Raw genomic sequence first — 13,663 nt, 5'->3', positions numbered from 1 at the left:
AGAATAGAGCATCAAGAAGATGATGAGCAAGTGGCTGCTAGATATATGAATGGCCTTAAATTCTCTATCCAAGATGAACTGAGCATGGATTGTGTTAACAGTATGGAGGAAGCCTACCAATTAGCTCTAAAGGCTGAAGAAAAGTAGAATCAATAGTACAATCAGAGGAATAGAGGAGGAAGAAGGGGTCCCTCAACATTGTTTCGATGATGTTCTAATTACGGCCTAGTAGAATCCTCCCAAGGATTCGAAAGAAATACAAATTCTAGACATGATCCTGCAAAATAGGAAAGAGGAAGGGGATTTCAGTGAGCACAAGGTTATAGTAGCAGAAGAGGATGGGAAAACCAACGGAGGCCCTTTACCTGTTTTAGATGTGGAGAAGGACATAGAGCCTTTGAACATGCCAAAAATAAATCAAGGAAGACAGAGTGAACTTTGTTCAGCCAAAAAAGGAGGAGCAAGAAGTTTCACAGGGAGAGACCCTCATGATGAGGAGATCAATGATCATTCCAGAAAAAAGATGAAGTTCTTGCAAAGAACTCCGATGACTCGTGGCTCCAGACCAACATTCTCAGAACTAGATGCACTTCTCGTGGAAAAGTATGTCAAGTTATTATTGATGGAGGTAGTTGTGAGAATATGGTATCTATAAAAATGGTAGAGAAATTAAATTTACAATGTGAGAAGCATCCTCATCCTTATCGTATTGCATGGTTTAAGAAAGGAAATGAAGTAACGGTTGATTAAAGATGTTTAGTCAGATTTACCATAGGAAAATTTTGTAAGGATGAGATATGTTGTGATGTTATCCCTATGGATGCTTGCCATATGTTGTTGGAAAGACCATTGTGGTATGATAGGAAGGTCATACATGATGGGGAGAAAAATACTTACACATTTTGGAAGGATGGCTCTAAAGTGGTCCTATTGCCACTTAAGGATGAAAAGAAGAATGAAACCATGTTGTCTGCAAAAAATGTCAAATAAATGGAAGTAACCATGTTGCTGTTATGCAATAGTGCTAAAAAGAGGAGAAGAACAAGAAAACTTGGTGCCACCTGAGGCAATGAAGGTGCTGGAGGAATTTTCTGATGTTGCTCCTGATGAACTACCTGATGGTCTCCCACCCAAAAGAGATATTCAACATCATATTGATCTTATTCCTGGAACAACTCTACCTAATCAAGTAGCCTATCAGTTGAATCGAACACAACATGCAGAGTTGAATAAACAAGTGATAGAACTGATGCAAAAGGGTTTGGTCAGGGAAAGCATGACTCCATGTGTAGTACACGCATTATTGACTCCAAAGAAGGATGGCACATGGAGGATGTGCACTGATAGCAGAGAAATCAATAAGATTACCATTAAGTACCGGTTCCTATTCCTCGGATAGAGGACATGATGGATGAATTAGTGGGGGCTAAGTACTTCAGCAAGATTGATCTTTGAAGTGGCTACCACCAGATTTGCATTCGAGAGGGAGATGAATGGAAGACATCATTTAAGACAAGAGATGGTTTGTACGAATGGATGGTTATGCCTTTTGGGCTTTTGAATGCACCTAGCACATTTATGCGGTTGATGAATACAGTGTTGCGACCTTACATTGGTAAGTTTGTTGTAGTTTACTTTAATGATATTTTGATCTATAGTAGAAGCAAGGAAGAACACTTACAACACCTAAGGATCATCTTGAGTGTCTTAAGGAAGGAGAAGCTCTTTGCAAATTTGAAGAAGTGTTCATGTAAACTAGTTTGACCTTTCTAGGCTTTGTCATTTCTCAAGCTGGTGTTCAAATTAATCTAGAAAAGGTAAGAGCAATCCTAGAATGGCCTAGTTCTAGTATAATAGGAGTACAAAGCTTTCATGGGTGGGCAACTTTCTATCGAAAGTTTATCCGAAATTTTAGCAATATAGTAGCACCCATAACAGATTGTACTAGAGGAGGGGAGTTCACATGGACAACAGATGCTGAAGAGAGTTTTAAATTCTTGAAGAAAATGGTAACTGAAGCTCCTATATTGGCACTTCCAAATTTTGACAAAGTTTTTGAAGTAGAGTATGATGCTTCATATGTTGGGATAGGTGTTGTTCTTAGCCAAGTAAGTAAGCTTGTGGCCTTGTTTAGCGAGAAATTGAATGAAGTAAGAAAGAATTATTCTACCTATGATCTTGAGTTTTATGTAATTGTTCAAGCATTAAGACATTGGAGGCACTATCTGGTCCCACATGAGTTTGTGCTATTTACCGATCATATTGCTCTGAAATATCTCAACACACAAAAGAAGTTGAATAGTCGATATGCCAAGTGGGTATCTTTCTTACTATGATATACCTTTGTCTTGAAACATAAGTTTGGAAAACAAAATCAGGTTGTTGATGCCTTGAGCAGGCGCGCTACACTATTAACCACAATGGAAATTGAGGGCACTGGTTTTGATGCTATTAAGGCCTTGTATGAAACTGATGATGATTTTTGGGAAATTGTAGAACAGCTAAAGGCTTCATCTTCTAGTAAGTTTAATCATGTGAAAGGTGACTATTTTATGCAAGATGGTTACCTCTTTAAGTGTAAACAACTATGTATACTAGGCGGATCCATGCGGGAAAACATTATCAGGGAATTTCATAGTGGTGGATTAGCTGGACACTTTGGAAAGGACAAAACAATAAACTTGGGTGAAGATAAGTATTATTGGCCCAAGATAAAGAGGGACATCACTAAATATGTGGCAAGGTGCAGAATTATACATGCCTTTGCTAGTACCCATCGAACCATGAACTGACTTGAGTATGGATTTTGTATTGGGTTTCCCACACACTTAGCGAGGTAATGATTCTATTTTTGTGGTTGTTGATCAATTTTCCAAAATGGTCCACTTTATTGCTTGTAAAAAGATCAACGATGAAACTAGAGTAGCATAACTATTCTTCTCAGAAGTTGTTCGACTACCTGGCCTTCCAAAGACCATTACCTCTGATAGAGACACTTAGTTCTTGAGCCATTTTTGGAGGACTCTCTGGAGGAAATTAGGAACAAAGTTACAGTTTAGTAGTGCCTATCATCTTCAAATTGATGGACAAACAGAGGTAGTCAATTGGAGTTTGGGAAATCTGTTATGTTGCATTGTGGGGGAGAAGCCTAAACAGTTAGACTTGGCATTGCCCTAGGCAAAATTTTCCTATAATAGTTCTTTTAACAGATCCACCAGAAAATCTCCATTTCAAATTGTCTATGGTTGAAACCCTCAAGGTGTTCTAGATCTTGTGTCACTTCCCTTGGGAGACAAAATTAGTGATGATGGAGTTGCCTTTGCTACTTGGAGACAACAAATATTTTTTGCTGGTGACTTAGTGATGGTTTACTTGAGGTGTGAATGGTTTCCTACATGCACATATCATAAATTGAAGTATAAAAAGATTAGGCCTTGCAAAATCATCAAAAAGATTAATGATAATGGTTATGAGGTTAGCTTACTAGCAAATCTTGACATCTCCCCTGTTTTTAATGTTTTTGATTTATACACATTCCATGGAGATGTTCCAAGTGCAGATGACGTCCAGGGAGTGGATTGTCAATATCACCTCCCCTATAAGAAGGAAAAGATTGCCAAATTCTTGTCAAGCAGACTACCTCCACAAGGCATGGCCAGCATAACAGATACCTGATATAGTGGGACAGGTTACCTGAAATAGAGAGTACATGTTTATTTGAGTGGACAATAATACAGTTAGAGCCAATAAAATTGTAGCAATTCACAGATAGCCACTTGCAGGAGCTGCATTTCTTTCAAGAAGGGGAGAATGATGCATCAACTTTCGGGAGTCATAACTTTTGACTCGGATCTAGGTTTTGGCTGAAATTTTATAGGTAGTTGCGTGAGGAGATATTTGGAATGCCAATTGAGCTCAACTCGATTGGTGACTATTTCAACATTTTTCCGGGAGCTTGAAATATCATCTTGGCCTCTAAAATTGGATTTTTGTGTTTTTTTTTTCCAGTTTTTTAGAAAGTTGTTTTTGTAATAAATCCGAAATCATATTCTTGATTTTGTAGTTAGTTGGCAATTCATCCTGCCTTAGTTGGGGGCTTTTCTTGGGAAAAATAGAGATTTGTAGGATGGGTTTTGAAAATTACCAAAAATGGAAAAATCTGTTTTTCTTGAAAATCTGCTAAATATGGTAATTTTCGAAATTGTAATAAGTAGTTGTTTTCTTTCATTGTAGAGGCATAGTAGGAGTTGGAAAAGTTGAATGAAGAATTTGGCATTCATAAACTTTTGTGTTGTATAATTTTCTGAGTTATTGTTGTGAAGGGGTTGGGCTATGTCATGTGAGGAAGGAGTGTTTTGAGCCTATTTACCAGCATCTTGGCCTTGATCTTATATAGTGTATTGCAAAGGGAGATGGGTTGAAAATCTTCTAATCATGTGGCCTCGTCTTTTTTATGAATATGGGCTACAAATGTGTTGCTAAGCTCTTTTAGTTGTCTTCCAAAGTTTTCGGCAGCACAAGTGCCCCAGCTAACCTTTCCCCAACAATTTGACAATGTTTTTGAAAGAATCCAGCCAGGAATCCATTTAGCCCCGAAGCCTGATAAGGGTGTAGCCAGGAATCCATTCATTCATTCATTCACTCTCAATCAAATTAGTTGACTCTTCAATCAATTCCATTGATTTTCATCATTTAAACAATTCTACCTCACAATTATCTCAAATAGGCTGTCTTAATAGATCTCAACAATTCTTTCAATTTTGTTGACCTCTTAATCTCAATTGTTGATTGACCGTCATCACCAATTAGTCTTTGAATTTTTGTGCGATCATAGGTCAAATACAATGCTATGAATCTGAGAGCTAATCCATACAACAAAAAATGGAGAAGAGCAATGGAAGCTACATATGGAATGGATGCAATTGTGTTGGTTTGTTTTCATTTTAGTTATTGTACTTATTTCATTATCTCTCAATTATTAGAATAAGGATATTACTTTGAAAATTGAGTTTCCTAGTTGCTCTAACATCTCATTGTATGATTTCTGCTGACTTCTTATTGGACATAAACATCTCTTTATAGCAATGCAACATCATAAACCTAAAACTGATCCGAAAATAATGTAAGAGTACGTTAGTTATATTATGATGAAAGTATTGTCACTGATGTCAAAGAGTTTCACGAGCTTGAGAAAAACTACAAGTATTGGCACCATTAATGTCGAAGGTATATAAGCAGGATTATAAGTGGTCTAAATGACAATGGGAGCATCCTTATCGCTATGGTAACTTTCAGCATTGGCAAATGATTAATAAACAGAAATAAAAAGGAATACCGTGAGCTCAGAATTGGAGCATCATACAAATATAGATACTGATGTTGGAAGTGAAAAATAAACTCAAATCAGTCAAAACCACATCAGATAGACAATGATATTGCAGAGGTTTTTGTTATTGGGAACATAAACTTTGACGACATGAAAGGAACCATCAATTATATGTTGGGAACATACAGTCAGCATGTGAACAATGAAGACAAAGCCATGTCAACCAGTTAAGGAGACGGTAAAACATAGTGTGTGCAGTGATGAATGTAAAACAAAAGAAAAATAATATACAACAGCAGTATACGCATGGATCAGTAAGTAATGGTTTTACACTAATATGTAAGAAGCCTCATAAAGGCCCCAGAAAATATAAGCATACAGCAGCGAATGATATCAAAACAGAAATCATGTTCGAATGGTTATGAGTGCGAGAGTTTCTGAAGCTCAGTTCAAGTCCAAAGACGACATACATCTACAGGCAAATGAAAATACACATGCATATATTCAGGGGACACTATGCCATACACAAGAATAATACATAATCAATGATTATACAAAGCGATAGACTGAGGAATCCGATAATAACATTTCTGGGTATACAGTGACTGATATGGTAAGCAATAAATTACTTCATCGTCAGCAAGGATGTGATAAATATTGATGAAAGAAAGGAGCAATCCATATGCTGACCGATTAAGACAAAAGTCATATATAAGAATAAACAAAACATATGGACAACTGATCAATTTGGCAACAAATATAAAAGACAACAGTCATTAACATGTCAAATCATAATCAGATACATGGCAGTGATTTTATTTCTATTAATAAAAAAAGGGACAGCAAACTATATAAGACAGATTGCGTGGAATAAGACCCAAGACAAAAAAAGAAAAAAGGGAAAAGGGAAAGACACAGAAAATAACAAAACCAGAAAAGACAACAGCTATATAAGATAATTTTGTCTCACTCAAATTTAGACAAAATTTATCTTATTCTAAAAGAAGGTATGCTGCGATTCAGATTTGAAGCCAAGCAGAATAAGACAAAAATGGAAAAGACGAAATTAGAGAAAGACAAAATTGTTTTTGTTAACCGGTCAGCACTACATTCTAAGAAGAATAAAACCCGATAACTTTGATGTCAGCTATAAGATTGACAAACAGATACGTTTGAAGTAAGCGATTGGTTGAGGAAAATATTAATTTGTTTTATTCAATAGCAAATAAAGCATATACCCAAGGCTGCGATTTATAAGATGTTAATTGTCTATATGAGTTGAAACACATGCTACGATAAAAAACAAAATCTTATCAAGAGGTGCGATTTGGATTTAGAAAACATTAAATTAAATATGATCATAGCTTAAGAGAAATGATTTGGTTTTCAAATTAAATTTAATTAAGAAAAGTCAGAACCTTTTTATGAAAGGTTATATGAAAGTATTCATGGAAGATATAAAAGGTAGATTCAAGTCTTTTGTAAGAGAAGCTGAGATATAAGAATAATTATAAATAAGAAGGTGAGAAGTGTGTGAAAAGGGGAGTGCAAGAGCAGAACTTTGAGAAGATTATGCATAGAAAATAAGAAGTGTGAAGTGATTAAAAGAGCAGAGCATTAAGAAAAATAGGATATGTATATTCAGATTTATCAAATCTGACATATATAAATATATATTGTCAGAGTGTGCTAGAGTGATAAAAGAAAAATATGACAAGGGGGATTGCTGTTTTTAAAAGAGGATATAAAGAAGGATGTTTTCAGATGTTAGTGTATATTCAAAGATATCAGATTAAAGAAAAGAAGTTTGAACTAAAAGTATCCATCATCAGTTGGGTAAGAAACATTGACAAGGTGGAAGAACAATATAAGTGCAGTGGGTCGGTGCTCACGAAGACAAAAGTAGGGGTTGGTGTTTCCTGTAGGTCGGTGCTAGTGAAGTGTGGGAGTTGGAGCTTCCCATGAGCCGGTGTTCATAAACGTAGGGGTTGGAGTCTCTAGTAGGTTGGAGCCTACAAAACATTGTAAAGAAACAAGTTTATATATAAAGCAATTATTTGCCGTGGTTTTATCCTGTCTTGGGTTTCCTTGTAAATCTTGTGTCATTGTGTTCAAGTGCATAATTCTTGATTTCACTATTTAAAGTAACTATTTGGATAACAATTTTTAAGTTCGAAAAGTTGTTATTATACTGATTCAGCCCCCCTCTCAGTATAATCGTGTGCTCTTCATATTTTTGCATTACTGAAGTGATATTATTATAAAAAGTAAATATAGTACATATGACTATCTAAACCTACCAAATGTCCATTGAAATAATATGATGCTAATATAACATATAGTATGCTATTAGACATTGCAAATTACTGAATCTTTCATCTTACATCCATCGACGTGCTTAAGGGATCCAACAAACATGCTATCAGATATTGCTAAAATATATTGATCATTGTTTCATTCTTCAGATAGATAATCATAAAATAACTCTTGGTTGCTTAAGGAATTAGACTTTTCATTACTGAAATCGGTAGTTTCAGTTTTGCCTTTTGCATTTTTGTGTTATTGACTTTCTTTTTGTCTTGCAGTTCTACAAATGGTTTACAGATTTGGAGTCTGCCATGAAATCAGAGGTTAGCATTGGTGCATCTTTTGGATTTGCAATCCACAAGAGTTACACATTATATGTGATTATATCTAATTTGAGTTTTCTTTGGTCAATTGTAAAATGATTTTGATACTTATGTTTTCTGCAGACAGAGGAGAAATATCGTCATTATGTGAACACATTGACACATCACTTACTAACATGTGACCAAATACTGAATCAGGTATATGGAGTGACCCTTTACATTTACTTCGAGTGAATATTGTAGTGAGATTTTACTAATTTTGACTTTTTCTGAAGTGATCATCTCACATGCCTTACACATCTCTCTGTTTTGTTTCTGTCATAGGTGGACAGCACACTCACTCAATTTGATGATTTGCAAGCCCAACATCAAGCAGTTGCTACAAAGACAAAAACCTTGCATGATGCTTGTGAAAGACTTGTAAATACTCTTGAATTCTACAATTTCTTAGATAATTAAAGCGTGCAGGAACTATACCAATAATGCCTGACATGACCATTTGTTTGTAACAATGGCAGGTAATGGAGAAAGAAAAACTAGTTGAGTTTGCCGAGGCACTACGTAGTAAACTTAACTATTTTGATGAATTGGAGACGGTAGGGATTTGAGGTTACTTATCTTTGTTGATTCTGAATGGATATTTTTAACTGTGCAACTGTGCAATTTTGCTTTGTTATATATGTCAGTTTTATTACCCCTCACTACTATATGGTTTGGAACATTGTAAGATTATTTACTTCATATCAATATGAAGAATACACAAAGAATGGTCTCTATTTTCACTAGTTTGTTGAGAAACTGTTATAGATGAAAATTCTTGTCAAGTCTGGTATCATGCTCAATCAATTACTAAGCCATTATTTTACTGTCATTGGTTTGTCAGATGCACAGCAGGGAACTGAATGTTGTCAAAGTTTCTTATTTAATATTTATATGTTGTGATATTCCACATCCAAGAGTTCGCCACCATCTTCTATCTCAACCCCTTCTGGAATTTGAATCATTTGATGATTTGCTGCCAAGCAAGCCTGTAATAGCCCATCTTGATGATATCTACCTCAGGTGCGCAAGTCAATCCGCACATCCTCCATGCCATGTACATGGGTGAATGCCCTTTTTATCTTTGATTGCATTCCTCTGTAGTCGAAGTCGAATCTAGCCTTGAACTTCTTCAGGGTAATGAGTTGAAGTTTGGATTCCATAGCTTTCACCCTATACACAGAGGTAAGTGTATATCGACCAATTTGAAGAGGTTTGGCAGCGGTAACGCCGAATCCTGGCTGTTTTGGTATGTTTGCACTTTTGTGAGTTGTCTGGGCATCTCCATGAGAATGATCCTATTAGTAGGATATCTTGGTAGAGCGTATGGTTCTCCTTCAAAATAACCAACTCTCAGGTAGGTGAAAGTTGTAAATTATAAGAAAATGCACCCATACTGATTTACCCTATTCCATGCCTCATCTGATACTCTTTTGATGGCCAACTCTTTGTTGAAAAGGCACTAGAAATGCCCCAAAAATGCATCTTGCATCCTCTCGTAATGGTGCTTGCTCTGTGTTAGCAGGAGCTGATCATAATAGTTCCAGATTGGAGTTAAAGACTGATTTCCCTTGGTGGAGAGTTCTGAGAATGTCCCCATGGCTGTAACAATATAGACCAAGTATAAATTCATGTGGAACGAAGAGGACGTCCCCACATGAATCAGCTGTTCACACAATGCTGTTCTTAATGAGTTCTCCCTTATAGATGGGTGCTTTGTATTTACGATATTTTTTTTTTTAGTGGTGAATATTCGTAATTTTGTGAATTTTAGAAATTTTTTACTAGTAATTTGACTAATAATTTCAGATTTAGTGCAACCTAAATCACCACATTTTTATTAAATTTAGTTCTAAAATATTTAAAATCGCTCAATAATTTATTTTATTAAAAAAATTAAACTCAAAGATTCACCACAATATTTGATACATGATTAGATTTGATTCACCTAAATATTATATATTATCGAAGAAATTAAAATTAATTCACCAATAATTATCATAATTATTAGTTACTTTAGGGATATATTACCAATATATAGTTTTCAACATTGATTTAAAATATAATGTAATTATCTTCATAATTTCCATTAGATAAAACATGTTCAATTTTGATTTGTAATATTCCATGAGGATTAGTGAACTTCCTATTATTATTGATATTTGCCAATATTTTCTACTCAAAATTTATGATTCCAAAATAATCATCAATGTAAATAATATTTAAAATTAAAAAATTGAGGGATTCACCAATAAAAGTAATTTGGTTTTTCAAAATAATGAAAGATTCGCCAATAATTTATACCTTTTTCTGGAGGGGGTTTCTTAAAGTTTACCCTGGTTTAGGAATTTGATAGATGAACTTAAACATCCAGGTCTCAAAGTTATTAGATTCTTTGAGACCACATATTTGCTCAGAGTAGTTATCAAACCATATACCTCTGGTGAGAAGTTAGATCTGTGAATTGTCTTTGGCCATCTGGAGAATTTTGATCTCATATTAAACAACTAGTTATGATTTGTATGCCTTTGATAATCAGTTTTATTCTGATTCCACAACCACATAGATATTTCTTTGGACAGATCTACACATTTTGGATTTGCAAGAACCTTGAAGGTTTGTTCAATTACATCTGGATCTAGGCTGAAAAGTACTTTACCATCCGGAGCCTTAATTGTCTTTCACTTGAGGCTAAAATGATTCGCACATTTTCAAAAGAACTCAGGTTCGAGGGCAGCCATAGGGAAGGTGGATACCACTTGAATGCTACTTTTGATACACTGTATATCTTTGTTGGAAGAAGTTTTGAGCCTTTACAAAAAATTGGCCATGTCAATATGCCCATTCTCCATATCTAAGATTTGATCAAATGTAGATGAAACATGTGACGGAGTTATGTGGGCTAGTTTCTTATCATATTGATACTTCATCTTTCCTTTGGCTTTTGGAGACATGGACATATCGTGTGCTACAACATGGAAATCCCAAAGACTAAATACATCGTTTGACGGGATTGGATCCATGAAGAGTTTTGATTTTTGGGTTGCAATGGCGGATCTATGAAGAATAGGTGTTTGGAGTATGGATTAGATACTTATGGAACACATGTGATGGCTGGAAATGAATAGAACAACATGTATTTGGAGAAAAAGGGCCAAAATCGGGTTTAGAATGATGGATTGCATTTATGCAAAGTAGGCTTTTGTTTTGAATGACCTAGATTGCAAGTTATATGTGTATGGATGTGTGAAAATGACAATTTTGAAATTAAAGTGTGACCTTTTACTAAAATTGGGTTCTCTAGAGGTAATTGCACGTGGTAAAAATGCATCATTTTTACTTGAGGTAATTATGCAATCGAGAGTGAATGATACAATTGCATTATGTAGAAAAAATGGAGTTGGAATGTATTTGGAAAATGGATTGGCATGGAAGATGAAAGCATGCATGCGCACTTGTATTCTTGGGTGGAAATCCTCAACTTTTCTCCAAAAGTAGACCACAAATGAACAACAAGATATATACTAAAACTGAAACAAAAGAAATATATACCTCTTGCTTTTGACTCAACTTTGACAACTTGAAAACTTCTCTTTGCATGCATTTTTGTTTTTGAGCTGAAAGAGCTTTGCATTTGCAACAAAGATGAAGATTTCAAGCTTATTTAATAACTTAATGCAAGAAACTAGGGCTACATTTGAACAAATGGATATCAATGAGCCAAAAATGCAGCAATTCAGCAAAACAAGCAAGAAATGCAAGCAAAATCGAATCCTCACACTTACTTGGAGATCAATGAGAAAATTGTGGAAGAAAGAGAAGTCAGGATAAACTTGTCTTCTCCAAAATTGGGCTCTCCAAGTTTGTTTGCATATAGTAACCAAAGATCTTTGAAAATTTCAAAGTTTAGCTTCAAATCATGGTCTGCAAGGGCAAATGCATGTGCATGAAGTTGGGCAAATGTGTTTGTGAACTCCTTCCCCTTCAATGTTTTGTGTAGAATTGGGTTTAGAAGGCCTTAAAACATGGGCCTTTTTGCCTTTGAGAAGCAAAATGTAGTCTTGAGGGCTCCTTGCATAAAACGCTTCCTTGCATAATTGCAAATTGTGGTGTCCAACTCCAAATGCATGGAGACGAAATGCATATAACATATCTTTCAACTTAAATTACACTCTCAATATGCAATAGCATGTGGCGTTTTTGGAGAATGCATGCTCTCAATGGCAAATCATGGTCTTGAGATGCAACATGTTTTAAATGGTCTTTGAACCCAAATTTACCCAAGGAACAAAAACACACTCTTGGAGGTCAAATACATGTGATGTGTTTGCATGTATTTGGGAAAATATATTGTTTAAATCAAAGGACCAAAACTCGGAATCGGATTGGATTGACAAGGCTGACATGACTCATGAATTGGCTATGACTCAGCTACAAATCAATAAAGTGAAAAGCCCTTGAAATTTAGAGATTTAAATGATTTAAAACTTATTTCATGCACCCTTTATTGAATATAACTTAAACACACACTACAACATCAAATAGAAGGGAACATACATAGACAAGGAACATAAATGATAAATCCATCAATCATCTTATATCGAATGCACTAATGTTGAATGTTACTCTATAATTAGGTAAACCTGTTATACAAACATATGTGCATATTTTCCATGATATTTTATCATTTCATAAGCTCGTCAGAGATTATGATTTTAAAGACCAATTGTCTCTTTGCTGCTTTGCTAAAACATAATTTGCAAAGCAAACAACATCAATAAACCCAACAACAAAAGTAAACAGGTATGTATTGATGCATGTTTTACATAAGTCTACCACAATATTATCTCATGTTGTATTGATGCATGTTTTACGTAAGTCTACCACAACTTTATCTCATGTCCTGATATACAATTGTACTCTTTTTTCATTGACTTGGAAGTTCGTTAGAATTCTTAAGTTTCTCAAAAAATGGAAAATAATGTTGTGGAAGAGGACCAAATGAATAATAAGAACGGATAAACTCAGAACCGTCATAAAACCAAGATCTCAAATGTGCATATTATCTATCTCTATATGGAAAATAAGTGATATACCCAAAGGCATCTGCATTTAAGCAAGAAATAGTAATACTAAGAATAGTATGATGATGTGATTAAATTTAGGAATTAATGTGATCATAGAATTGCAAGGAATGAAGTTCAAATTGGTATGCAGAAAAAACTATAAATAAGTTGGACAAAAAATCCTCAATAACAAAATTTAATGAAGTGAAGTTTAAAATAGATTTTGCTGGCCGATTTTTTCTATTGGCTTTTTGCGATTTTTGCTGAATTGCCTAACTCGGTGATTTCTGGCGATTAATTGCCGATCTAGTTTACCAAGTCACCAAAACTTGAGAGGCTTGACTCAACTTGTAAAATCACTCAAATTGCGACAATTCTGGATCTATGGTTTAAATGCATTTATATGCAACCAAGAGGCAAATCACACTCTCAGAGGCTCATTACACGTTTAAAATGTGTTGAAAAAGCAAGAATTTGGCCCTTAGACATAAATCACGCTCTTGAAGGTCAAATGCATGCAAAGGAAATGCATGCTTTTGAGTTTGTAGTGCAAATTCATGCTCTCCAAGGCACTTGACATGCAATACCTTGGCTGGAAAACA

The 13,663-nt window shown here is 35.0% G+C and overlaps 1 protein-coding gene across 3 annotated transcripts in view; it reads left to right on the top strand.

Annotated features, from left to right (window-relative positions):
* LOC149568450 (sec34-like family protein) overlaps window positions 1-13,663 on the top strand; it is a 210,024-nt gene that overhangs the window by 36,205 nt on the left and 160,156 nt on the right. For all 3 annotated transcript variants that reach the window (XM_089821373.1, XM_089821374.1, XM_089821375.1), the window contains 4 exons: window positions 7,912-7,956; window positions 8,080-8,154; window positions 8,281-8,376; window positions 8,475-8,552. In XM_089821373.1, the coding sequence (XP_089677499.1) occupies window positions 7,912-7,956; window positions 8,080-8,154; window positions 8,281-8,376; window positions 8,475-8,552 (294 nt within the window). The remainder of the gene's footprint in view (window positions 1-7,911; window positions 7,957-8,079; window positions 8,155-8,280; window positions 8,377-8,474; window positions 8,553-13,663) is intronic.

This window comes from Cupressus sempervirens, chromosome 3 (assembly GCF_028749045.1).
Source record: "Cupressus sempervirens isolate cs-2001-9-10 chromosome 3, ASM2874904v1, whole genome shotgun sequence".
Classification (NCBI taxonomy): domain Eukaryota; kingdom Viridiplantae; phylum Streptophyta; class Pinopsida; order Cupressales; family Cupressaceae; genus Cupressus; species Cupressus sempervirens.
The sequence above is the reverse complement of the archived record's forward strand: the minus strand, read 5'-3'. Positions and strand labels throughout refer to the sequence as shown.